Source organism: Epinephelus lanceolatus, chromosome 24, assembly GCF_041903045.1.
Source record: "Epinephelus lanceolatus isolate andai-2023 chromosome 24, ASM4190304v1, whole genome shotgun sequence".
Lineage (NCBI taxonomy): Eukaryota > Metazoa > Chordata > Actinopteri > Perciformes > Serranidae > Epinephelus > Epinephelus lanceolatus.
In genome coordinates, this window is record NC_135757.1 from 6,797,527 (window position 1) to 6,822,019 (window position 24,493).

Consider the following 24,493-nt stretch of genomic DNA (forward strand, 5'->3'; position numbering starts at 1 on the left):
GTTGTATTTGCTGAACCCACTAGATGGCGCTCTTGGTGTAGTGAAAAAGGCTCAAGGGATGGCAGTGCAGTTTGGTTTCAACTAGCAATGGCCAAATGAAGCTTCATGAACCACTTTCTTTATTTTTGGGTCCACTCTGGCACTCTTTGTTCAACAAAGGGTTGAAACCAAACTGCATTGCCATCCCTTGAGCCTTTTTCATTACACCAAGAGCGCCATCTAGTGGGTTCAGCAAATACAACTGGTGGTTCATGAAGCTTCATTTGGACATCACTAGTTGAAACCAAATTGCTTTGCCATCTCTTGAACTTTTTCATTACACCAAGAGCGCCATCTAGCGGGTTCCACAAATACAACTGGTGGTTCATGAAGCTTCATTTGGACATCACTAGCCAATGGCAAAACTGCATTGCCATCTCTTGAGCCTTTTTCATTAGATCAAGAGTGCCATCTAGTGGGTTGAGCAAATTTAAGCTTCATTTGGCCATCACTAGCCAACGGCAAAAGTGCAAAGGGCGAGGCTAATGCACCTAGCCATGCCACAACTGCTGCTGACTTACAAACGCAAACAAGAGATGACCCAGAAATATTAAGAGCAATATCTCAAGTGCAACTCCTTTTTAAACACTCTATGTAGTAGAGGGACCCTGCTCCGTCTATCCTTGAGCTGAGGGGTCCTTGGCCTGAATAATGTTGAAGATCCCTGCTGCTCATATGAAGCCAGGATTAATCACATACTTTAAAATGCTATGGTGTGGGGGCGGTATTTTCGACACAATTTGTTTATCTGTGACATAAAAGAAAATAAAAGCTTGGTTTCCAGGCCAGACAGTCCTCCCAACAGCAGCCAATATTTGAACTGAGTAGGTGTAGATGGCCGCAGCCTTGATCTCAACTTTTACTTAGCACAAATCCTCTGTGACACAGTCCACTTTCAGTGAGCAAATCATAATTTAAAGTACTTTTCCTTTTATTTTACACTTCGCTGTTAAAGTCTGGTCTTTGATATGAAATGACAATACAGCCGCATAATTGTATGACTTAAATCAAATGCTCAAATAGATTAAAATGAAGCAGCACATTTGCTATACATGCATGAGTTAGAGTTAGAAATTCTAAAGGTCCTGAAAAAAAAAAAGAAAACCCTATGCAATATGTCTGAAAAGAACCCATAGCCTAATTAAATCTGAAATCAAAGTCAAGATGAAAATGAATTAAAAATGAATGGAAATTACATAATTATTACGCTCTTGGTTTTTCTTATGGATTTCTTTATTTGATAATGAAAAGTTAACACATTTACACATCAGAAAAGATTTTGTTACACAATGTGAATGACGTCCTTTTGGAATCTGACCCCGTGACATTTTCAAGTGGCCTTTGATTTGAGACAAACCTAAAATAATACAGTCACTCTTAAAGACTTCAAGGCAAACGCACACAGGCAAAGGAAGACATAAAGCACATTTGAGTCCAGTAGAGGATAAATGACATGTCCAACTACAGAGTGATGAGTGTGTGAGCAGGAGGGGGGGGGGGGGGGGGGGGGGGGGGGGGGGCTGAGAGGACTACCTACCCTCCTTGAGGATGAAAGGCCAGAGAGGCACTGAGGGGAAGTAGATGGAAGAGTAGTGAAATCCTATCTGAGCAGCCTGAGGGAGCCGTGGTACCAGGCGACTCCAGTGGGCCCTCCGTTAAAGCCTGCTCAGGAAGAGGACGGGGGACATGTGAAATGTACTAAGTGTTGAGGCAGACATGAGCAGAGATGAAAGGGTGAGGACTGGATTACACTGAGGAGAGAAGTAGAGTCTTTGGCATTTCAATAAGGCCGCTTCAACACAATGTATGACAAAGACAGTGTTGTATAAACAGTATTTCGACAGCTCCACTACGTATGTGTGTTCAAGAGTTTCCTGCTTTGACAGGAAAATGTCTTTTGATTGACATCCAGGACATATTATTATTATTATTATTATTATGGAATTAATAAAGTACAATTGCGACCTACCTGCCACAGCGACCTTGATCTTTGACCTCTGACCACCCACTTTTAATCAGATTCTTCTTGAGTCAAAATGGAAATTTATACCAAAATTGAAAAAAATCCCTCAAGGTGTTTTTAAGCTATCGCGTTCACGAGAATGAGACAGATGCAAGGTCACAGTGACCTTGACCTTTGACCACCACACTCTAATCAGTTCATCACTGAGTCCAAGTGGATGTTTGTGCCAAATTTGAAGAAATTCCCTCAAGGAGTTTTTGAGATATTGTGTTCATGAGAATGGGACGGACAGAGGATGGAGGTATGGATGTACGGACAACCTGAAATCATTTTGCCTCCAACCACAGCTTTTACCGGGGCGGAGGAATAAAAAAGGAAGAAGAATTAGGAGAGATGAGAAGGGTAGAGGAAAGCTTAGGAAACGGAAGATGAGGGCCAAATTTAAAGAAACTCCCTCAAGGCCTTCTTTAATTATTGTGTTCACCAGAATGGGACACACGCAAGGTCACAGTGACCTTGACCTTTGACCACCAAAATCTAATCAGTTCATTGTTGAGTCCAAGTGAAGCTTTGTGCTAAATTTAACAAAAAAAGAAGAGAGAGTTGGGATAGCCATTTCACAAGAATAAGATAGACAAGGACACAGTGACCTCTGACAACCAAAATTGAACAAGTTTATTCGTTAGTCCAAGTGGACGTTTGTGCCGAATTTAAAGAAATTTCATGAAGGTGTTCTTGAATCATTGCAGTCACAAGAATGTGGCAGATGGACAGACTCTAGCCACAGCTATTGCCAGTACAACATAAAAAAAATGTGTGATACATCAAGAAAAGTGTGAACAAAGATTGCTTACACAGATTAAAATATGCTGTCTCATCTGAGACAATCAGAAAACAATGAAGCACCATTAACTGCCACCAACAGAAATCATCAGTATCACCCCACAACATGGTGAGATATGCAGGCAAGCAATCAGTTTGGTTTTCTCACTGTGTCATCATAATTTACTTTGAGGAAGAAGAACGGAGCCCTGCTGCATACATGGTGTGGCTTTAGGTTTGGGTTCCGGCTCAGTCGTATGCCGGCAGGCCAAAGAGCTGCGGCTCAAACTGTTCCATGCTCCTGAGTCGCAGCGTGGCCTCCTGGGTAAGGCTGGGGTCCAGGTTGTCATCAGGAATCATCACCACCTGCATCCCCGCAGCCAACGCCGCCTTCACACCGCTGGGAGCGTCTTCAAACACCAAGCACTGAGCAAGGACAGAGGAGAGGAAAACAAAATGATATTATCCTATAAGCCAATTAGGTCGACAGGATTTCACCCCTGCGGACAGTGCAGAGCTGAGACCAAAAACAAACAAAGGAAAATGGAGCAGCATTTCCATTTTTAATGTGATGAGCTTGATATTTCTCAGAGGATAACGGTTTACCTCTGCCAGGTGTAATATCCCTTTAATCTACAAAGAACAATGGTGCTCCCTGTAGTGCCACGTCATTGGCTTTGTAAATATTTTAAGTCCCTGCACTGAAGATTATCTGAGTTAATGTGCATATTAAAAGCCTGCATGCAATTAAAGCCAAACCTGAACAGTGGTTATAATCCAGGTACATGTTCTAGTAATGCTTAGTAACTGTTGACACTGTGCCAGAGGAATGATTTTAACACTTATATTTTGGATTATTTATCAATTTCAAATTGATAAATTAAAATCTAAATTGAAACTGGCCAGGAAATGTTGGTACCAAAATAGTCATCTAACAAAAACAAACAAACAAAAAAAAACTAAGTGTTTTTCTGTGTTTAAGTGTCATTTCAAGTCACAGTGACCTTGACCTTTGACCTTCGACCACCAAATTCTAATCATTTTATAGTTGAGTCCAAGTGGACCTTTGTGCTAAATTTGAGGAAATTCCCTCAAGGTGTTCTTGAGATATCACGTTCACGAGAATGAGACAGAAAAGGTCACAGTGATCTTGACCCACCAAAATTTAATCAGATCATCCTTGGCTCAAAGTGGACATTTGTGACCACCAGAGTATTATCAGTTTATTGTTGTGTCTAAGAAACGTTTGTGCCAAATCTGAAAAATCTAATTAGTTCATCCTTGACTCAAGGTGGACATTCATGCCAAATTTGAAGAAATCCCCCCACAGTGTTCCTGAGATATCACATTCAAGATAATGAGAGTGATGGAAGATCATGGTAATCTTGACCTTTGACCACCAAAATCTTATCAGTTTACTGTTGAGTCCAAGAAGCCTTGTGCCAAATTTGTTAAAAAAATCTCTCGAGGTGTTCTTGAGATATTTACAGAGGAGGTCACAGTGACCTTGACCTGTGACCACTAAAATCTTATGAGTAAATCGTTGAATCCAAGTGGATGTTTGCGCCAAATTTCATGAACTTCTTCAAGGTGTTCTGAGATATCATGTTCACGAGAATAGGACAATTGGACAGATGGAGGAACGGACAACCCGAAAACATAACACCTCTGGCTATCTAAGATAGAATCTAAGATAGTGTGCCTGGGCCTGCATCTGAGAAAGCAGGGTGACTTCTGTATGAGTCTACACATTGCTTTGTTTTTGGGAACCCCTTCATATTAACATGAATATCAATAGAAATTTAAAAATGACACAGTGACAATTAATGCTAAGCAACATTAATATGACATCATTCTACACAGTAACTTTCTCTCAGTGCCTGCAGCTTTCATTGCCATTCTACTTCCCCTGTCTGAGCCAGTAATGTGTGGTGCTGCTGAATTAGATTGCATTAGGTTGTATCTAACTAGAAGCTAGAGAAAACTCTGTCAGTGGTCGAAAATTGTTTCACCTGCTTCCAAAACAAATTACTCCAGGACTCTATCCTATCCTAATCAAGTGTTATTTTCTTCATTCCAGTGCAGTCATCATCTTCCTTTTTTGTTGCTTCAAGGTACAAGGCATTCTGCACTGTAGCAGTGTAACAGCAGAATTTGTTAGCTTCTCTGACGCTAAGACTAAAGGACTATATGTAATGTATACATGTAAAACAAGCTGTTCAAGGTCTACCATGTAAGATTAAAGAAGATTTGGTGGCATCTAGTGGTGGGGATGACAGATTGCAACCAGCTGAAACTTCTCCTGGTTAGAATTTCTTCAGTATTCATTGTTCAGGAGGTTTTAACGAGGAGCCAAATTATCCACAGAGGTGGATCGTGATACATTTCATATCACCATATTTGTCACATTACACAACCCTTTTACGAGTGATGGCCAAATGAAGCTTCATGAACCACCAGGTGTATTTGCTGAACCCACTAGATGGTGCTCTTGGTGTAATGAAAAAGGTTCAAGGGATGGCAATGCAGTTTGGTTTCAACTAGCAATGGCCAAATGAAGCTTCATGAACCACTTTATTTTCTGGGTCTCTTTGTCCAACAAAGGGTTGAATGTTGATCTTAGACAGCATGCTGGCATCCCACAAGCCATCCCTGTAAGGAGCTCCTGGATCTCATTGTTGTCCCAATTTGAGTTAGCTGCTAACTGCTGCCAGCTACTTTTTAAGTCTCCCATAGTGGGTTGCACGCAAAACACATTGTCAAAACGTCACACCTTTTCTGTCCATGGTTCTGTCCTGCTGACTGTCTCTTTTAAACAGACATCATTAGCGCTGTTACTACCTCTGCTGCCAGCTCAATGGCAAAACAACTCTGCCCCCCATTCCATGATTGTACCTGTTAAAAAGAACAGTGAGGCGGATTGACGATGTGATATTCCCACCTTGAACAAGCAGGGGCTTCTATAGCACTGGGGGAGACTGTTCCTCCAGTGTCATATACCCATGTATTTATGAGTTTGTCACATTTTACTGCTTACATCAAGTACAGTCGAAGGTTAAAAGCTCAATAAAATGCACACATAAATGCATGTCATTTTTAACCCATGAGGATTAGTGCCTGGAATACCAAAAACAGGGGATTACAGTGTAAACTTACAGATTTCACCACAGAGAAGTAACATTTATCCTCTTAGAAGTCAAAGAAAACTGTCTTCCTGCGTGAAGTTTGATTTGAAACAAGTCGCTGCTGCCGTGAATCCTGCCTGTTACCGTCTTTGGAAATGTCATTTGTGAGGCAAAACTGTGTCACTGTGACATGCCAAGCCAAGTGAAAATATGAATAACATGGAGCCTAATTGGCATTTGAAATACTTAACTGTGCAAATGCTCAACAAGGACATTCCAACATCTGCAGTAAATTAATACAGCTGAACCGTCACCGGGAGGTTAATCATTTCTCAGTATCCAATAATCACACAGAGAGGAGTGGGGGCTCAGTACTCTAAGTGTGAGGAAGAGCAGTTAATACCAACTATGCTAGACTTAGAGACAAAGGCAAAGATATTAATGTTTACATCAAAATGACTGCTTCATATTATAATGCTGCTTATAGGGTTGAAAGTGTACTATTACCATTCTGTTCCAGGAGCCGTGCAGCCTCGTTCATTTGCATTTTGATTCCAACACTCAGGAGTTGTTGTACCGGCAACAATCACTAGGTGGCATCTGTGAGGGAAAAGAACCTCACTGCAGAATTTAGACTAACAGCTGATTTATAGTTGTACCTAGGCCTACGCTGTAGCCCATGCAAGTGTGTAAGCAATTTGTTTTACAATATACAAATTTTACACATATACAACATGATAACGTTATTAGCATTACCTTATGACATTTTTCATTACATAAATTAGCCTAGCAGCTAGTGGAGTTTTCCTCTACTAATATGAAGCCAGGATAAGAAGGTTGGCTTATGACACTACTTATCCCCCTCCTCAGACGACCTCACACCCATTCACCCCTGGTCCCACCTGACCCTAACGACTCACTTGGTGGCCAGGTGACCTTAACGACTCCGAAACTAAGAGCTTACGTGACTCCTACGACTCAGCACGGGTTCCCACCCACACAGGGTTTAAAGCTTCCAACTTTGTACCAGTCATTTAGAACTGAAGAAGCTTCTTGGATGAGAGGCGAAACGTCTTCAAGCAAGCAAGTCCAGTTGCCTACGATATTAGCACTTACAAAAGCCAGGAAAAATCACACACAGGAAATAAAACGCTATCATGTGGGGGCTTTATTGTCTTCACAATTTATTGTTTCTTATCTGTGAAATAAAATTACAAAAGCGTTGTTTCCATTGATGTTATGATAACAATCAGCTAACCTTTAAAGCCTAGTTATGAGTTGAATTCGAAAGCTACAGTTATAACACTGGGTGCACAACCTAACGCATTGACGGACTGACGCTGACCGGAAGTCATTCATTCCAATGGAGGTGAAAATGATGGATAGTAACGGACTAGTGCACAACACGGCAGCGGTTCCGTTGACCGTCGGACCATAGAGGCGTTGGATTTTTCCTACTCAGGTGTTGACAAGATGGGAGAAACGGAGAGTAGCGGTGCCAGAAGTAGAAAATAAATTGCAATCGCAGTTGTAAACAAACAATATTTCATTTATTTATGCAAAAGAAAAATAAGCATAAGCTTTTTTTTCCACTATTAAAAATGATTGTTAGCATAGGTTGATTTCTCTGCGGTTGATAATTACTCTGTATTTTCGAATTTCACGTTAATTTCTATATATATCAGCTCTTTCAATAGTACACTACTCAACTCCTCTCAGTTCAGTTGGTACAGTGACAGTCAACATGAGTGATCTTCGCAGGAAGACATTGCTAGCTCTTCTGCTAGATGACTTCGCAACAGCTCTCGCCGACAGCATGCTAGCTAGCCGCCCGCATCAAGCCAGGTCCGTCAATGAAGGAACCTTGCGGCGTTGTTCTGGAGGTAGGAAATGCGTTGGGGAAACGCTCCGTTAAAACAGGAAAAATAGGTTGTGCACCCGGCGTTACTTAATCTTGATTAGCGGAGGGTAGACAAAGGAAGGGGCCTGACTCCAACATGATTTATTTATATATTGTTCCCCTCCCCAAATGAAAACAACAGGAGAAAAAGTTGCAGAAAGGTAAACGGTGGAATGTCCAACTCAAGATAATCCCAGTGAGAATGAAATGCCCAATGTCCACTGCTTAAAATAAAAATACAGGCACTAGTAAAAAGCAATACATTGCAAAAATAGAAAAATGTCCAAAAACAGAGGAATCAAACTCACCGGGGTGGAATAAAAATAAAAATATATAACAATCTGGTCCTACTTGGTTGTTGGCTCGGTTACTTTCTGGTCCTCCACACACACACACGGTAGAGGAATCACCAAAAACACAAGTCCATTGAAGTTCATTCTCCTCCCAAGGCGGCCTGTCTCCACTCCGCCACCGTTCTGCTTTTCTCTTTCCCCAACAAAATCAAGAAACCCTCTTAAAACAACACCCCTTCACCTGTGTGCAGCACACCTGAACACAGTTAACTCAAGACAAGATAGAGCAGGGGTGAGATGGAGACACTGCAAGACACACTGAGATTGTATTTGAAGGCTATTCTGTTTTAAAACCCTCGAACAATCCCGTGCATGTGCCATTAGTTTGCACTTGAATGCAGTTAAGGTGTAGACAGTCTGTTTTCTCATTGTAACTATTGCATAGCTAAACAGTATAGATTACACCTGCACTACTTCAATGCACAAGCTTTACAAATATGGACTTAGCAGCCTGTATTTTCAACAGCTGTCAAAGCTCAATACCTTATTACTCACTCAACAAGGCTGAAAGAGCAGGAAGACCATTTCCTGGAAAAAAACACTGTTTGGTTGGTAAGTAAGTAAGTGAAGTGTCCTTGGCTCTGAATCACAGTGAGGAGGAGTGACTTCATTGTTTTGTCCAAAAGGCCTTTTTTGCCTGTTTTGAAATCTCAGATGAATACCGCAGACGCATAAGAGGCATAAGAAATAGAACAGTTGCATGTTCAATGAATGATCGTCCACTTTCTGAGACAGAGTGCAGTGTGAGAGATGTTTACCCACAGATAGGGTCCATATGATGCATATATCCTTATGGCAGGGGATGCATGAGTCAAACAAAACCCGTTTTTCATCCAGAAAGCAATTGTCAGTGGGCCTCATTCACCAATGAAAGTTCTTCTCAAGATCCACTCCTGTAGTCTGCCAGAATGTGATGGTGCCTTTGCAAAAGTCTTTTATGATTCTACTGGCCTTATTTTTGCTGTCTGCTATAAACATCCTTCATGCAAGGTTAGCAGCACCTTTAGTGCGTTCAGCTGAATGAAACACTCTTTGCGGGGCCTTGTGGTCCTGTTCGGTGCTGTTTCCATACCAGCCAGTGATGTTTCCCATCAGGAAACTCAGGAGTAGGAGTAGTAATTCCTCAGTATTTGAGGGGATGACCCAGAGATTCTCAAGGCGTCTCAGGTGATACCGACTCAGTCCCAAGTCAGATATTTGAAGCTATCCACCCTCTCCACTGAGGACCTGTTGATATTTAGGGGAGCATAGTTCCTTTACTGCTTCTTCCCAAAGTCCACTATCATCTACTTAGTTTTGCTAAGTAGGTTGTATATATTGTCTAAATCCTTGACAAACCGCACTTCCTGTTGCTCCACAGTGTTAACACCACAGTTCAGGAAGTCAAAGGCTGTGGATATATACACCATAAATTTCATTCATCTTGAGATACCGATACTGAATCTGTTTAATTAAATACTGAGCCTTTTCTACATCCACTAAGGAGGAGTTATGTTTTGGTTCAGTTCGTTGGTTTGTTTGTCAGCAGAATTATGGGAAAACTACTGGACTGAAACCTGATAGGGGAAGAGTGAAGCATGGGTCACAACGAACCCTTTAAATTTTGGTGCAGGTCCATTATCTGGGCGGGAATAAAAATTATTTTCCACGTTTGTTAACACTGCGAGATAAGGCCGCTGGCCTTGCCGAAGGTCTGCACTCTCTGCGTGTCTTTCTAGTTTTAAATTAGCATTAATACATGCCACAAAGTGCCCTTTAACTTGAATCTGAAAGGCCTCTTTGTTTCCTTTTTGTATTAACTGTGGATAGTGAATTCATTATTGGGTTTAAACACAGCTTTAACTTTGTGGTTGGAAACAGCACTCCAGTGTGAATAAAGGAAACAGCCATACAATGAGTCTAAAGCTCCACAAGGGCACGAAAAGCTAAGTCTCAGTGAAAGCCTTAAGAACCTTTGTTCGACTCTAATACTCAGGTAGAACAAAGAGGCCTCCATGAGTCTCTTTAAACCCTAATTGACTTCTATGATGTCACTAAGCCTGAAACTGAAGGACCGGAGGAAGCACTGAGAGTGCACAATGGAAGGCCCTTGCTAATTCCCTTGATTGGGAGCAATTAAAACTGGTAATTACCCAAAGAGCTAGTGAAATGACCCTTTAATCTGCTTCCAATGTGCTGTATTGAAATGGAGGAAAACAGACACAGATGCATTGCAGCTCACAGTGGATTGATGACTTGGGTGGATTACAGATGGAAATTACAAAAATGAGAACAACATCTTTGAAGCTGAATGGACAACACTATGTGCCTGTATCGCATGCTGCAGTTCACACAGGAACAATCTACAGTACCATAATGGGCCATTGGCAGACCCGCAAAGCCAAGTGTAAATGCATCCAAGAAGCTTTCGTATAAGTGGGTCTGAAACCCAGCAGCTAGAAAGATGTTGCAAAGGTGTATCAATTTCTCCAAGACCGTGTTATTTTTGCTGGAGCCTTTTTGAAATAAACCAAGGAATTACTCTCCCAAGAGGAACTTCATCAGTCAGCATTCTGTTTGGCGGGGAAGAGGACAAAGGACAAAATAAAAACCATTCTGGGCAATCCCTTTCACACTCTCCACAATGTGCTGTGGCAAATGCGCATCACATTCAGCCGCTGGATCACCTCACCCAGGTGCAGAACGGAGCATCTCAGTCGCTCATTTACCAGATCATCCAATTATTAGATTACATTAAAAGAACCACAGACAACTAAGACATGGACAATTATAAAGAAGCAGCCAACAATATAAGAAGATGCAAAAAAGGACTAAAGTACAGTGCACAACTTAAAGGAGCCGATGTTTCGATATTTCACTGTTGTACATTGTATAATTTCATATGATTTATTGATAGATACTCGGGGTGCAACAGCTCGCAAGATTTACGGTTCGATTTGGTTTGATACAGTGGGAGTAAGACCATAAATTTAGCAGAGCTGATAGAGAGATGATTGGAAACGCCTGTGCCTTGCAACCACACAAGAGACCAGAGCTAGGGCCGAGCACATATTCCTGCTGCTGAACGCATTTGTCCGAGAAAATGGACTTAGTAGTGTGTTGGACTCTGCCCACAAGTGAAGTAGCAAGGAATTCACAAGATGAGGTAGACACACTGCAGGCCCTGGTATCCTGGCCCCCTTATCAGATGTTTTCAAAGACACCGTGGGGCTCAGTCAACTGGCATACTTGTTGGACATACACTCATGTTTGAGAGAACTGAATTTGGCGGAGGACAAAGGCAGGACAAAACAAACAGTGCTAAAAAAGATGGAGTTGTTTGAAACCAAAATCATGGCCCAACTTCTGAGACCTTTGATGATGGGGTCAGAGAAAACACCCTTGCGCACCTCGTCTTGCTTCGACAACAGTTTCGCAAATATTTCCAAGTTACAGTCAAAGAAAAGAGCTGGATTAGAAACTTGTTCAGCATCGAAACCCCTGGAATGCCCAAGGATTTCACTGTTTGTGAGCAAGAGATTTAATAAACTGTCTTGCAACACTGAAGTCTACTCTCAGAAGACAGTCATTGTTCGGACACAACACAGTGAATACATGCTCTTGCGGACAAGGCTGCGTGCTTTCTCCTTCCTTTTGTGGGTGCCGTAGCATTGTTCCGACCTCTCATTGTTCCGACCTCTCATTAGTCCGACGTCCCGTTGTTCCGATATGTGATTATACTAGGCTATACTGTATTTGTGTACCATAGAGGATCAGCAGACGCAACAAAAGTAGGCTACTAGTCGAGTCATAGAGAGAAGAGAGTGAAACACCATAACCTCCTGTTATTAACTCTGGGGTCCCAGTTGTGTGGAGAGCTTTCCGGAGTGCTGAACGGCTCCCAGCGGGCGTATTTCTGCCTTGATGGTGCACCGGGACCAGCTCTGGGTCAGCTGGGAAAGGCTTGAGGTGAAGCAGGCTCACGGCTTATGTGTTTGCCACTTTCTTTTTCATTTTAACCCACACCATGATCTTTTCCTGACCCTAACCAAGTGGTTTTTGTGCCTAAACCTAACCAGACCTTAACCACAGGGCATCATGATGATTTCGGAACAACAGGACTTTGGAACAGTGGGTTTAATATGGTCGGAACAATGGGATGTCGGACCAATGGGCAGAGCCCCCTTTTGTGACCACTTATCTGTGCAAGAAAGGCTTTTCTCAATTGCTATCATCGGCAATTGCAGAGGCAGTAGAAGGGTTTACCCAGATTTAGATCTATCTTAGAAAAAGCAAGGTGGATTATAATCAGATATGTGATCTGAAAACATCCATAAACGATGTTTTTATGGGAGTTACAGCACAACAACAAGTGTAAATGGGGTCAACTTGCAAAATCATACCGACTCCATTTGGTAAACACATATATCCAACTGTTATTGTCACAAAGTACAGTTAAGAGTACACAGTTCTACCTCAAGTGACTGCAAAAGGAAACCACAGCAGCATCAATAGCTGAGTACTGCTGACTGTGGCCCAAATCCATTTCCCAACAGTGGCTGTCACACAAAGAGGAGGTGTTGTGCTTGTTAAACGACCAGCCACAGAGCAACAAAGCCTCATAAAAATGTAACAAGGAAAATCCACTGAAACTCACTTTAAAACCTTTTTAGAGAGAGAAAAGTGTTTAACCATCTTTCGTGCCAACATAAATCCTCATAACCTGAATTCGGAGCACATCAGAGGAAGTACACTCACTGATGTAAACAGGGAGAAATCAGGGAAAAACAATCACGATTGCTGTTGACTGAAGGTCAAACATTAGCAGAGCGGAGGTTTTGGAGTTTCTAATGTTTATTTGACACATTTATCATCCCCCCAACTATTTCCTGTACGCTGCACATGCCTTACATTTTCTCTAATAATACAACAAAACATTGAATAAAGAAGGAAACAGTTTTAACAGATATAGTGCTCCCTGAGTGTTTATTCGACAGAGTAATGCTTAAATGATTGCTCAAATTTTTTATTATCTGTTTATGTCATTCATCCAGTAAAAGTGCCAAACATGCCTTTTTTTGTTCTGTGGTTTCGATCACTGTAAACTGAAGATCTTTGGGACGTCTGAAGATGTCACCTTGGGCTTTTGGAAAATGCGAATGCCATTTTTCACATATTTCTGACATTTTACAGACGAGGCAATGAATATATTAATCACACTAGAAACAACACCTCATGGCTGTATGCCTCCAAAAACCGGCCAAGTTGCACTTACAGTTTACATCCATGTCTGTGAAAACATGGATGCTTCATGTACATTTTCAACCCAGAGGATCTATACAATCAGCACGACTTCTGAATGGACACCCAAGATTAGTCACCAATTCAGTATCTGACCAAATGTCTCTCCTTCTCTTCCTGAGATATGACGTTGAATAAGGGCCAGAAAAGTGTTTAATGCAGAACAACGTGATGTCACAGTGAGGTTGGCCTTTGACCTTTTGGATATAAAATGTCCAAAATTCATCATTTTATCCTATTAGATTTGTGTGAAAATTTTGTCATAATTTGCGTATTTTCTTAAGGTATGGCCATAAACATGTTTTGTGAGGTCACAGTGACCTTGAACGTTCACCTTTGACCACAAAATTCTAATCAGTTCATTCTCAAGTCCTAGTGGACGTTTGTGCCAAATACCAGGAAATTCCCTGAAGGTGTTCTTGAAATATCACATTCACAAGATTGAGACGGATGCAAGGTCACAGTGACCTTGACGTTTGACCATCAAAACCTAATTACTTAAGTGTGGACTTACTTCATTGTCCAAGTGGATGTCTTGGCCAATTGCGCTCCTGAGATTGACCACCAAATTTTTTTCATAAATTAATCCTTGAATCAAATTAGATATTTGTGCCATACTTGAAGAAATTCCCTCTTGATGTTCTTGAGATACGGTGTGTACAAAAATCCAGTCACAGTGACCTTGAAATTTGACCACCAAAATCTGATCCGTTCATCGATGAGCTGTCGTTTGTGACAAATTTCAAGAAATTCCCTCAAGGTGTTCCTGAATTATCATGTTCACGAGAATCAGATGGACCAGATCACAGTGATCTTGACCTTTGACCTTACACTAGCAAATTGTAATCATAGTGACCTTGACATTTGATTAGCAAAATCTGATCAGTTCATGGGTGAGTCTGAGTGGACGTTTGTGACAAAATTTGAAGAAATTCCCTCAAAGCGTTCTTGAAATATCGAGTTTACGAGAATCAGATAACCAGATCACAATGACCTTTCACCTTGAACTAGCAAATTCTAATCAGTTCATTCTTGACTTAAAGTGGATGTTTGTGCCAAAACTGAAGGAATTTCTTTGAGGTGTTTGCGAGAACGAGACATATGCAAGGTCACTGTTACCTTGACCTTTGACCACTAAAATCCAATCAGTTCATCCATGAGACCAAGCAGATGGATGGACAGGCGTACAACCAAAAACATAATGCCTCCTGCCACAGCTATTGCCAATACCAAAGCATGAAAATGAAGGGTTAAAACAAAGAGGAAAAGCAATTTGAAAGAACTGACTATGTGCTCAATGACCAATAATTAGATTAGATTTGCTTTATTGGAAAAAATAAATCTGCCAGGCCAAATAAATGACTGCATTCTCCATGGCAATTATTTTCTTGTGGATACGGAGAGCACATAAAACGAGACTCACATGACAGATCTGTAAGCGGCAGCAGTAGTAAAAGAAACATGCAATTTCAGTTAAGCTTTACAAACCAATTTTTAACATACTACTCCTTTGCTGCAGAACCTTCTTTGAAATAAAGGAGGAAGGGGTATACCAGTTGGTTCAGACTCATTTGCAGCTGTCACTGTAGAAAGGTGTACAGTATGTCAGTGTCACCGAACAAAGTTTTAGTCGCAGCTTTCAAAGTTTGTTCCCAGCGGTGCTGCCTGGTCCCCTGACTTCCCTTCTCTCTGCGTGGAACTGTGAGGAGACGCAGTACCCCTCCCCTCTTCAAAAGGTGCCATAGAAGATTTACAACCTGTCCTCAGGCCTACGCCCAAACACATGCAAGATTCATCAGAGCCAACTGAATCTGGATTCACTGTGTACCCGAGTCAACACTGCTGAATGAGACAAGACAAAGGGGATGTGGGGTGAGGCCAGAGCTGTATACTGTGTCTGTTTGGTGTGTACACAAACATACGCATACACTTCCTATTGTCTCAAGCAGAGCTGGCCCACTAACACAACACATACAGTCAACTCTTTTAGAGGAGCCTGTTGTGGGAAGACGACAGCAGCCGATGCCTGCGTGCTGAGATTTGGAGAAGACCCAGGCGCTGTTTGCCTGCAGACAGCACTTGCTGGCAGTGGACAGCACTTCAATAAGACTGTCTACAAGGAGCTACGTCCTGCTTTGTTTCAGCTGGGTTCACAGGTGCTCATTATCAGAACTATCATGTCTTTATAGACAAGGATCAGACGTGGGATACTCCATTGATGTTTAATGTATAGAGATGAGTCAACGCTCTAATGAAAGTAGACTATCACGGCTTTATAGTTATAGTTGAACCTCTGATTGCAGTCCCAGGGGAGTCTTGCATAATTTCAATTCAGTGTTTTCACTACTTTACCATAACACTGCTGTCTCTTGGGTGCAGCGTTTAATAAGCTGCATTAGTGATGTGCTGCTACACATTCAATTTATTCATGGCACATTTATGGTACATTACATAGAATAGATGTCAGTTGGCACAAAGGTTAGCAATGTACTGCTATGGATGGAGGGCCAGCAACACCTGGAATAAAAATGGTGCCCTTAATGAACATGAAATGAATACCAACGCCAAGCAGACAGAAGTAATTCATCAAAATTAAGTTCAAAAGTGTGCTTCCAGCTGTCAAGACAGTTTCTGAGCACTAAAAAATGTTAACAATTTTTGACTACAGTTCCCTTTACACCGTGTGATTTCGGGCTGTCTGAGATGAAAGCTGACGATCGTGAGAGAAACGTGGTAAAATCTTTGGCCATCAATGGAAAACCAATGGGCTTAGATCTCACTGAGGTGTGTCCACCGACAGCTGACTGAAAGGTTTGATGACAAAGACAGCCTGCAGCAAAATTCAGACTGAATTCAGTTCAAAATTTGGGACCAAATTCTTAATGTGACTGCTGCTATAACCACGACTACAAACCAGCAGATCAGCATATGAAAGACATGAAATACGCCGGCCGGCGCTGCGGTCTAAAGGTGCCTGAACAGAACTAAGGGTTAGGATTTTTCACAATAAAGTCATGTGGACGAATAAAAATGCTGATGAAGCATGGGGAAAGCTGGACTGACGTTACAAAAAAGGCAGCTCTAACACAAACTTTATGACAACGTTTTCTTTTTAGGTCCTATCTAGAGGAAGAAAGAAGCACAGCTCAGTCACAAGTCCTCAAAAGTTCTCTTAAGTCCCATTCGGATGCGATTAACATTACTTTGGGAGGTGGGGAAAGAAATATTCACTGTGCTTCTATGGAATTTAACTCATCACTCTGGACAGTATTTATACTATGGGAAATTCCAGTGTATGGTCTGCAATAGACATGGACATTCAGCAGAACAAAGACAAAAGAGAAAGACAAAAGCCAAGATAAGTATCCATGACTGCTGCAGAGTCATTTGACCCGGGAGTGACTGCCAATTGTAACCTTTCCCATTAAATGCAAATGCCAGGCGTTAGAAGGATATTTGTCCATAGAAAAAAGGGGCTTTCGGGACAAAAACTGTACCACTTCCAGGGTTGCAGCGATTTACCGGTTTTAAGGTATACCATTATATAAAAGTTGATGGTTATCATACCGTACACATTTGACAATCTATAATATTTAAAAATAAAATGTGTAAAATCTTAGAGAATGGTTTTTAAGTTTCAATTACACTATTAAAACATTTGTTTAACCGAAAAAAACATTCTGTTTTCCTTCCTTCAAGAGTCATTCTGACTGCTAAATTCTGTAATACCGTGAAACAGCAATATTTTCTTAGATGGTTATCGTACCATGAAAATATCATACTGCTGCAGCCCTAACTACGCCTGGGTCATAACTCAATCAAGTCTTAATAGACATGAAACACATATTTATATCATTCAGTGTGACTTATACTTTGTGGGGAATCATTATGTCTGAAGTCGGATGTGAACAAACGTCTGTAAATCTGTTAATCATGTGTTTTAGACGCTTGAGAATCATCACCTTTTCATGTTTTCCCCAGTGTCAAAGGAATCTATAAATAGCGGTCTGAACACCATGAGTGCATCGCACACAGGAAGTGCTAATTATTCATTGGAAAAAAGTGTAAACAAATACAAGCTAAACGAGAATTACCGCTGTGCAGTGTATGCCTCCGCTAACAAGTCAATATGCAAGCACAGTTTACATCCATGTCTGTCCAGAATCATAGCCATGACAGCTGCATAAAAGCTACAAATTCAAGTGGATGTTTGTGCCAAATCTGAAGAAATTCCCTCATGGCCTGTTTGAGATATTGCATTCACGAGAATGAGACTGACTCAATATCCTTGACCTTTGACCACCAAAATGTAATTAGTTCGTAGTTGAATCCAAGTGGACATTTGTGCCAAATCTGAAGAAATTCCCTCATGGCCTGTTTGAGATATTGCGTTCACAAGAATGAGACTGACTCAATATCCTTGACCTTTGACCACCAAAATCTAATCAGTTCATAGTTGAATCCAAGTGGACGTTTGTGCCAAATCTGAAGAAATTCCCTCATGGCCTGTTTGAGATATTGCGTTCACGAGAATGAGACTGACTCAATATCCTTGACCTTTGACCACCAAAATCTAATCAGATCATAGTTGAATCCAAGTGGACGTTTGTGCCAAATCTGAAGAAATTCCCTCAAGGCCTGTTGAGATATTGCATTCACGAGAATGAGACTGACTCAATATCTTTGACCTTTGACCACCTAATCTAATCAGCTCATAGTTGAATCCAAGTGGATGTTTGTGCCAAATCTGAAGAAATTCCCTCATGGCCTGTTTGAGATATTGCATTCACGAGAATGAGACTGAGTCAATATCCTTGACCTTTGACCACCAAAATCTAATCAGCTCATAGTTGAATCCAAGTGGATGTTTGTGCCAAATCTGAAGAAATTCCCTCATGGCCTGTTGAGATATTGCATTCACGAGAATGAGACTGACTCAATATCCTTGACCTTTGACCACCAAAATCTAATCAGCTCATAGTTGAATCCAAGTGGATGTTTGTGCCAAATCTGAAGAAATTCCCTCATGTCCTGTTTGAGATATTGCGTTCACGAGAATGAGACTGACTCAATATCTTTGACCACCAAAATCTAATCAGTTCGTAGTCTAATCCAAGTGGATGTTTGTGCCAAATCTGAAGAAATTCCCTCATGGCCTGTTGAGATATTGCATTCACGAGAATGAGACTGAGTCAATATCCTTGACCTTTGACCACCAAAATCTAATCAGCTCATAGTTGAATCCAAGTGGATGTTTGTGCCAAATCTGAAGAAATTCCCTCATGTCCTGTTTGAGATATTGCGTTCACGAGAATGAGACTGACTCAATATCTTTGACCACCAAAATCTAATCAGTTCGTAGTCTAATCCAAGTGGATGTTTGTGCCAAATCTGAAGAAATTCCCTCAAGGCCTGTTTGAGATATTGCGTTCACAAGAATGAGACTGACTCAATATCCTTGACCTTTGACCACCAAAATCTAATCAGCTCATAGTTGAATCCAAGTGGATGTTTGTGCCAAATCTGAAGAAATTCCCTCATGGCCTGTTGAGATATTGCATTCACGAGAATGAGACTGAGTCAATATCCTTGACCTTTGACCACCAAAATCTAATCAGCTCATAGTTGAATCCAAGTGGATGTTTGTGCCAAATCTGAAGAAATTCCCTCATGTCCTGTTTGAGATATTGCGTTCACGAGAATGAGACTGACTCAATATCTTTGACCTTTGACCACCAAAATCTAATCAGTTCGTAGTCTAATCCAAGTGGATGTTTGTGCCAAATCTGAAGAAATTCCCTCATGGCCTGTTGAGATATTGTGCTCACGAGAATGAGACTGATTCAATATCCTTGACCTTTGACCACCTAATCTAATCAGCTCATAGTTGAATCCACATGGACGTTTGTGCCACATAGAAATTCCCTTAAGGCATATCTGACAGCATCCAGCCACGGCTATAACCAGCGCAGAGGGCTCAAAAAAGAATACCAGTATCTACTTGTAGCTGGTATTATTACAACGCATGTGATGAGCTTTTACAAAGTCTTACTCTCCTCTTTTTATTCTTTTCCGTTGTCATATCAGTTCCCAGATAGGCCTAATTTATATGTTGGTGTTAGAATGCAAAAACATTTTTGGTTTAATGTGTTCTCACAGTCAATTAAAAAGGAAACTGATAAAAACAAAGTAGAAGGACAAGCAGCTCTTCCCACAGAGAAAAAAAACAAAAAAACCCCAAAACAATCCACTTTAAAATACAAGGACATCGCTCCAGATGGGATTTAAATAACAGGAGGACCAGTGTGTTCGGAGATGTAATAACAAAATTGCTCCACCTCCTCCAAAGAAATGCAAACTAAAGGAGCCACACACAAGCTGCTTTAGGCTTGCTAGATAGTTTTGTTTGTTTTTTTCCCCAGTATGAACTCATATAACCCTAAGCTCAACTAACTTTGATTCATATAGCACACTCACCCATTCTCAAGTCTCCTTATAGTGTGGATGCACTGGCAACACTCTCTCTAATAATGGTCTAATAATGGGCTTTGTTGGTGCTGAGCCATTAATTCGTGTGTGTTACAACACTGAGATTAACAACGTCCAGAGCAGAAGCATTTCAAATGAGTTACACCATCCACAGACCTGCCTGCCCTAGTTGACTTGTTCGACTTCCAGACTTTGCCAGCATGTGACACCGAGGTGAAGGCGATGAGTCACCTGCGTGTCTGACAGTCTGCCCAACAACCTTCATCTGGCAGTGGAGTGACTGTGTCGCAGTGAAAATGTTCTGCAGAGAAACAATCTAATAGGTCTTTGCTCTACGGTAAAACTCCAATGATATTTTATTGTCTGCGAGTACAAGTTCATGCTCAGTGACATTTTGACACTGATACCAATGATGCCACGGAGAGAAAGAAGCTATTTTCGTAGCTATGCATGTGAGTTGGATACCTTTGTAGTAACTTTTGACTGTTGGCAGTGGTTGGTGTATTTTCCTTTGTAGTTACAGATTTGGCTCCTGGCTCCAAGTCTGTTAACCAGTTTAGGTGGACTGGGATTCAGTTCAAAACATGGTGGACTGTTTGATGCAGCTGCCACGTTTTCATCTTTCTGACATCTGCACATAAACACCCAGTGGAGATGACTTTGGAGAGGAATTGCATCTTGCAGATAGCATTTGGGCAGAGGATTGAACTTTTCAGTGCTGAATTGAATTCTTTGAAGACAGTCACTGACTTTGTTCTTTTTTTTTTAATAGTGCACAACAGTGACCTTAGCTACCCAAATTTCCTTCCAACTCAGTCTCATTATTAGGCAACCCAACACAGTTAGCACTCCTCTAATTGATTACATTTGACGAATGCAGTATTTACACTTTATCTTCCACCCTTGGAGATGTGTAGAAAAACCTTTTTCAACATAATATATAAACTGATCAGCCAAAATATTATAACCACTGACAGGTGAAGTGAATAACTTGTTCCAATGCATTGTTCTGCTGGGAAACCTTTGGCCCTTACCTCTCTGTGAATGCCACTTGACACACACCACCGCCCCAGACACCTTTGCAGACCAAGCACCACCCCACATGGCAATGGCACTCCCTGATGGCAGTGGCCCCCCAGCAGGGCAAGGCACCATGCCACATTCAAAAAGTAATGGCCCAAGGAATGATAAGGCTGCATCAATCGGACCAAAATTACCCAGATCCCAATCTGATCAAGAATTCATCACCTGATCCATGGTTGGGCCTCCCTGGATCAGACTTGGTTCTCACCTGTTGAGGCACAAACACTGGCACTGTGTGTTTGATATTTTGAGTGGGTTGTGAGGTGGGGTACCAGCAAGTCCCACCATAGCTTGATCAGATTAGAATCTGGGAAATTTGGGGGCCAGGTTGACGTCTTAAGGCCCTGACACACCAAGCCGACGGTCGGTCGTCGACCAAAGTCTGGCCGTCGGTGAGCGTCTGTCGGCCTAGTTTTGTGGTGTGTCCTGCACCGTCTGCACTTTGGCGTCGGCAGCTTTTCGGCCAATTGAGCATGTTGAATCAGCGGCGGAGCTTGTCGGTGAGCGAGATCACTCTGATTGGCTGTTCAGGTTTTATTTCCTCGCCCCTGTAGCGAGTGAATCTGCCTGTAGTGAAACCAGGGCTAACCGGTGCTTCCTCCTCAGGCTCCACTTCACTCAGCTGCCCGACAGACCCGCTGCTTCTTCACACCTTAACCTGAATAACAAACCGGAGCTAGCTGGGAGCGGCTAGCGGAGCGTTAGCCGCAGCATGACTGAAGGGAAGCACAGCCAGTTAGCCTCCGCTAGTCTCCCAGCTAGCCCCGGCTCTCCGTTTGGATCCAGCTGGAGCACTGAGCCCTGGTTTGTTATTCAGGTTAAAGTGGGAAGAATCAGCGGGTTTGTCGGGCAGCTGAGTGAAGTGGAGCCTGCGGAGGAAACACCGGGACCGTCTGGATGTAATAGTCCGTGGAGGTGCTGCGGTGCTTGGCTGCGCAGGTAGGAAATCCCTCGGCTGACAGGATGTACCACTCTCTCACTCCGCTCTCTCTCACGCAGGCGCAGAACGTCTGTGCTACTTGGCTGTTGGATGTAGTCCGTGTAGTGTGTTCAAATGCAACTGACACAGGGCGACGTGAGGCGACGTAGACGACGCAACAGTTGGCTTTCGTTGCCGCTAGTTCTATGATGTTGGTTTGGTGTGTCCGCACCTTTAAGCTCTTTGCCACGTTCCTCTGGGCATTCCTGAACAGTTTATGTATGGGTCAAGCACATACATGAACAAGGTCTGATGGCATATGAGATTAAGGGGAATAGTACATGTACGTGCATCAGGCATTTGTGTCCTGTGTGCAGTGGCCAGTGAATAAGGTATAGTATCAGACTGCCCACTATCTTCTAAATGACCCTGGAGCCCAGGGCAGACTGAGCGAGAGATGTGTAACATTTCCTCATCTCTGTTGTGCAGAGCAGAACTAAAGCCAGGGTTTTTCCCCGGATTACTTTGAGACAAAGGTGCCAAAGGATGGAAAACGTGCGTGGCATGCGCGGCGTCGTTTGTGTGTGCACCTTCAGAGTGGCTGCTTTAGGACATGAACATGATGAGAGGGATTGTTTTCTGCAGAGCACACAACATCCCGTCAGGTGTTTTCATGAGCCGGCTATGGCTTTTGGGCTAAGCTGAGTCAAAACCACCTGCTCTGTGCTTTCTGTGGTGACTGTTAAACGGAAACTTAGCCGCTTTTCAATCAGATTTGTGCCATAACAATTTGGGTAGTATGCGTAAATAAACTGTGGTAAACTTCCTTCCATCTAACCAGAACCCAGATCTCCCTGCTCATCTCCCAGCTCAATTTAATGTCTCTTGGGCGGTTGCTTAAACTACAGATTTTCGTATTCCTGCCACCACGGACACAAAGAATATAAAAGCGGATTGAGAGAGAGACCCACCCTTCTCTTCCAAACTCAGACGGAACTCCGAGAAACACATTTTAGTGCCCTGGTTAGCTGTTATACTGAGAATTAATGAACAGAAAGTGGGCACCATTTTGTTTTCTGTATAGTGAAAACAGGCTGAAAAAGATCGGATTACATCCCCTACTAGTAGGAGCGTTTATTGGCCAGGTGCATTCTGGTAGTTGCAGGTTTTCACCCTCTTGCAAATGCCACAGTCCTTTTTCTCATGCAGCACCAATTTCAAAAGCATTCACATCTTTCTTCTGCATAGACAGCATAGTTTTATGTCATGACTATTTTTCCTGCATTGAAATGCTTTTACAAAGATGAAAAAGAACAAAACCAGGATGAAGCAAATTTTACTCATGAGGCTGTTCATCTAGGAATCAGTAACTTGTATAATCACCCTTCTCTGGTTTGAGTCTCAGACTGAACCTCACTTTTCTCCTGAACTGTCTCATCTGGCTGGCTGGTTTGAAAAGAAAGTGTCAGACCACAAGAGACACTGACAGTGTATTAAACTTTCCTAAAGATGTTAAAATACCACATTACAGTCTGTCATCTCTCCATTCCTCCTCTTCCTTTTAGTAATATTTAGTTATCTTCTGGAAATTCTGGAAACAGAATTTCAAGTTAGTACATTATTTTAGCTAGCATTATTTTAAACTAGAAATACCACTTCAGGGTTGTATACCTCTCTGCAGACTCATATGTAGCCATGACAGCAGACAATGCTTCAAATATGGATGTTGCTGCAAAGAAGCTACATATTCTAAAATGTGGGTGCTTCACACACATCTTCAACTCTGCAGCAAAGAAGATGTATACAGTCAGCACAGTTTCAAGATGGGCACCCATTTCTCCTACTGGTCTTGGCGTTGAATAATTACCACAAAGGTGTTTTTGCAGAACGTTATGGTATCAGTGAACTTGACCTTTGATTTTTTTTTTTTTTTTTTGGATATTAAATGTCATTACGTAATTATTTTAATCTATTACGCATCTTATGTGAAATTTTGTCAAAATTAGCATAAGAATTCTTAAGTTATGGCCAAAAACACATCATGTGAGGTCGCAGTGACCTTTAACTATCAAATTCTAATCAGATCATCATTGAATCCAATTGGACATTTGTGCCAAATTCGAGGAAATACCCTCAAGACCTTCTTGAGATATCGCATTCATGAGGAGAACATGGATGCAAGGTCACAGTGACCTTGACCTTTGACCACCAAAATCTACTTAGTTCATTGTTGAGTCCAAGTGGACGTTTGTGCCAAATTTGAAGGAAATTCCCTCAAGACCTTCTTGAGATATCGCATTCATGAGGAGAACATGGATGCAAGGTCACAGAGACCTTGACCTTTGACCACCAAAATCTACTTCGTTCATTGTTGAGTCCAAGTGGACGTTAGTGCCAAATTTGAGGAAATTCCCTCAAGACCTTCTTGAGATATCACATTCATGAGGAGAACATGGATGCAAGGTCACAGAGACCTTGACCTTTGACCACCAAAATCTACTTCGTTCATTGTTGAGTCCA

General features: G+C 41.9%; 1 protein-coding gene across 1 annotated transcript in view; it reads right to left on the reverse strand.

The window, feature by feature from the left end:
* Positions 1–2,653: 2,653 nt before the first annotated feature.
* pudp (pseudouridine 5'-phosphatase) overlaps positions 2,654–24,493 on the reverse strand; it is a 48,154-nt gene continuing 26,314 nt past the window's right edge. The window contains exon 4 of the mRNA XM_033615476.2: positions 2,654–3,250. Within this exon, the coding sequence (XP_033471367.1) occupies positions 3,074–3,250 (177 nt within the window). The 3' untranslated portion in view covers positions 2,654–3,073. The remainder of the gene's footprint in view (positions 3,251–24,493) is intronic.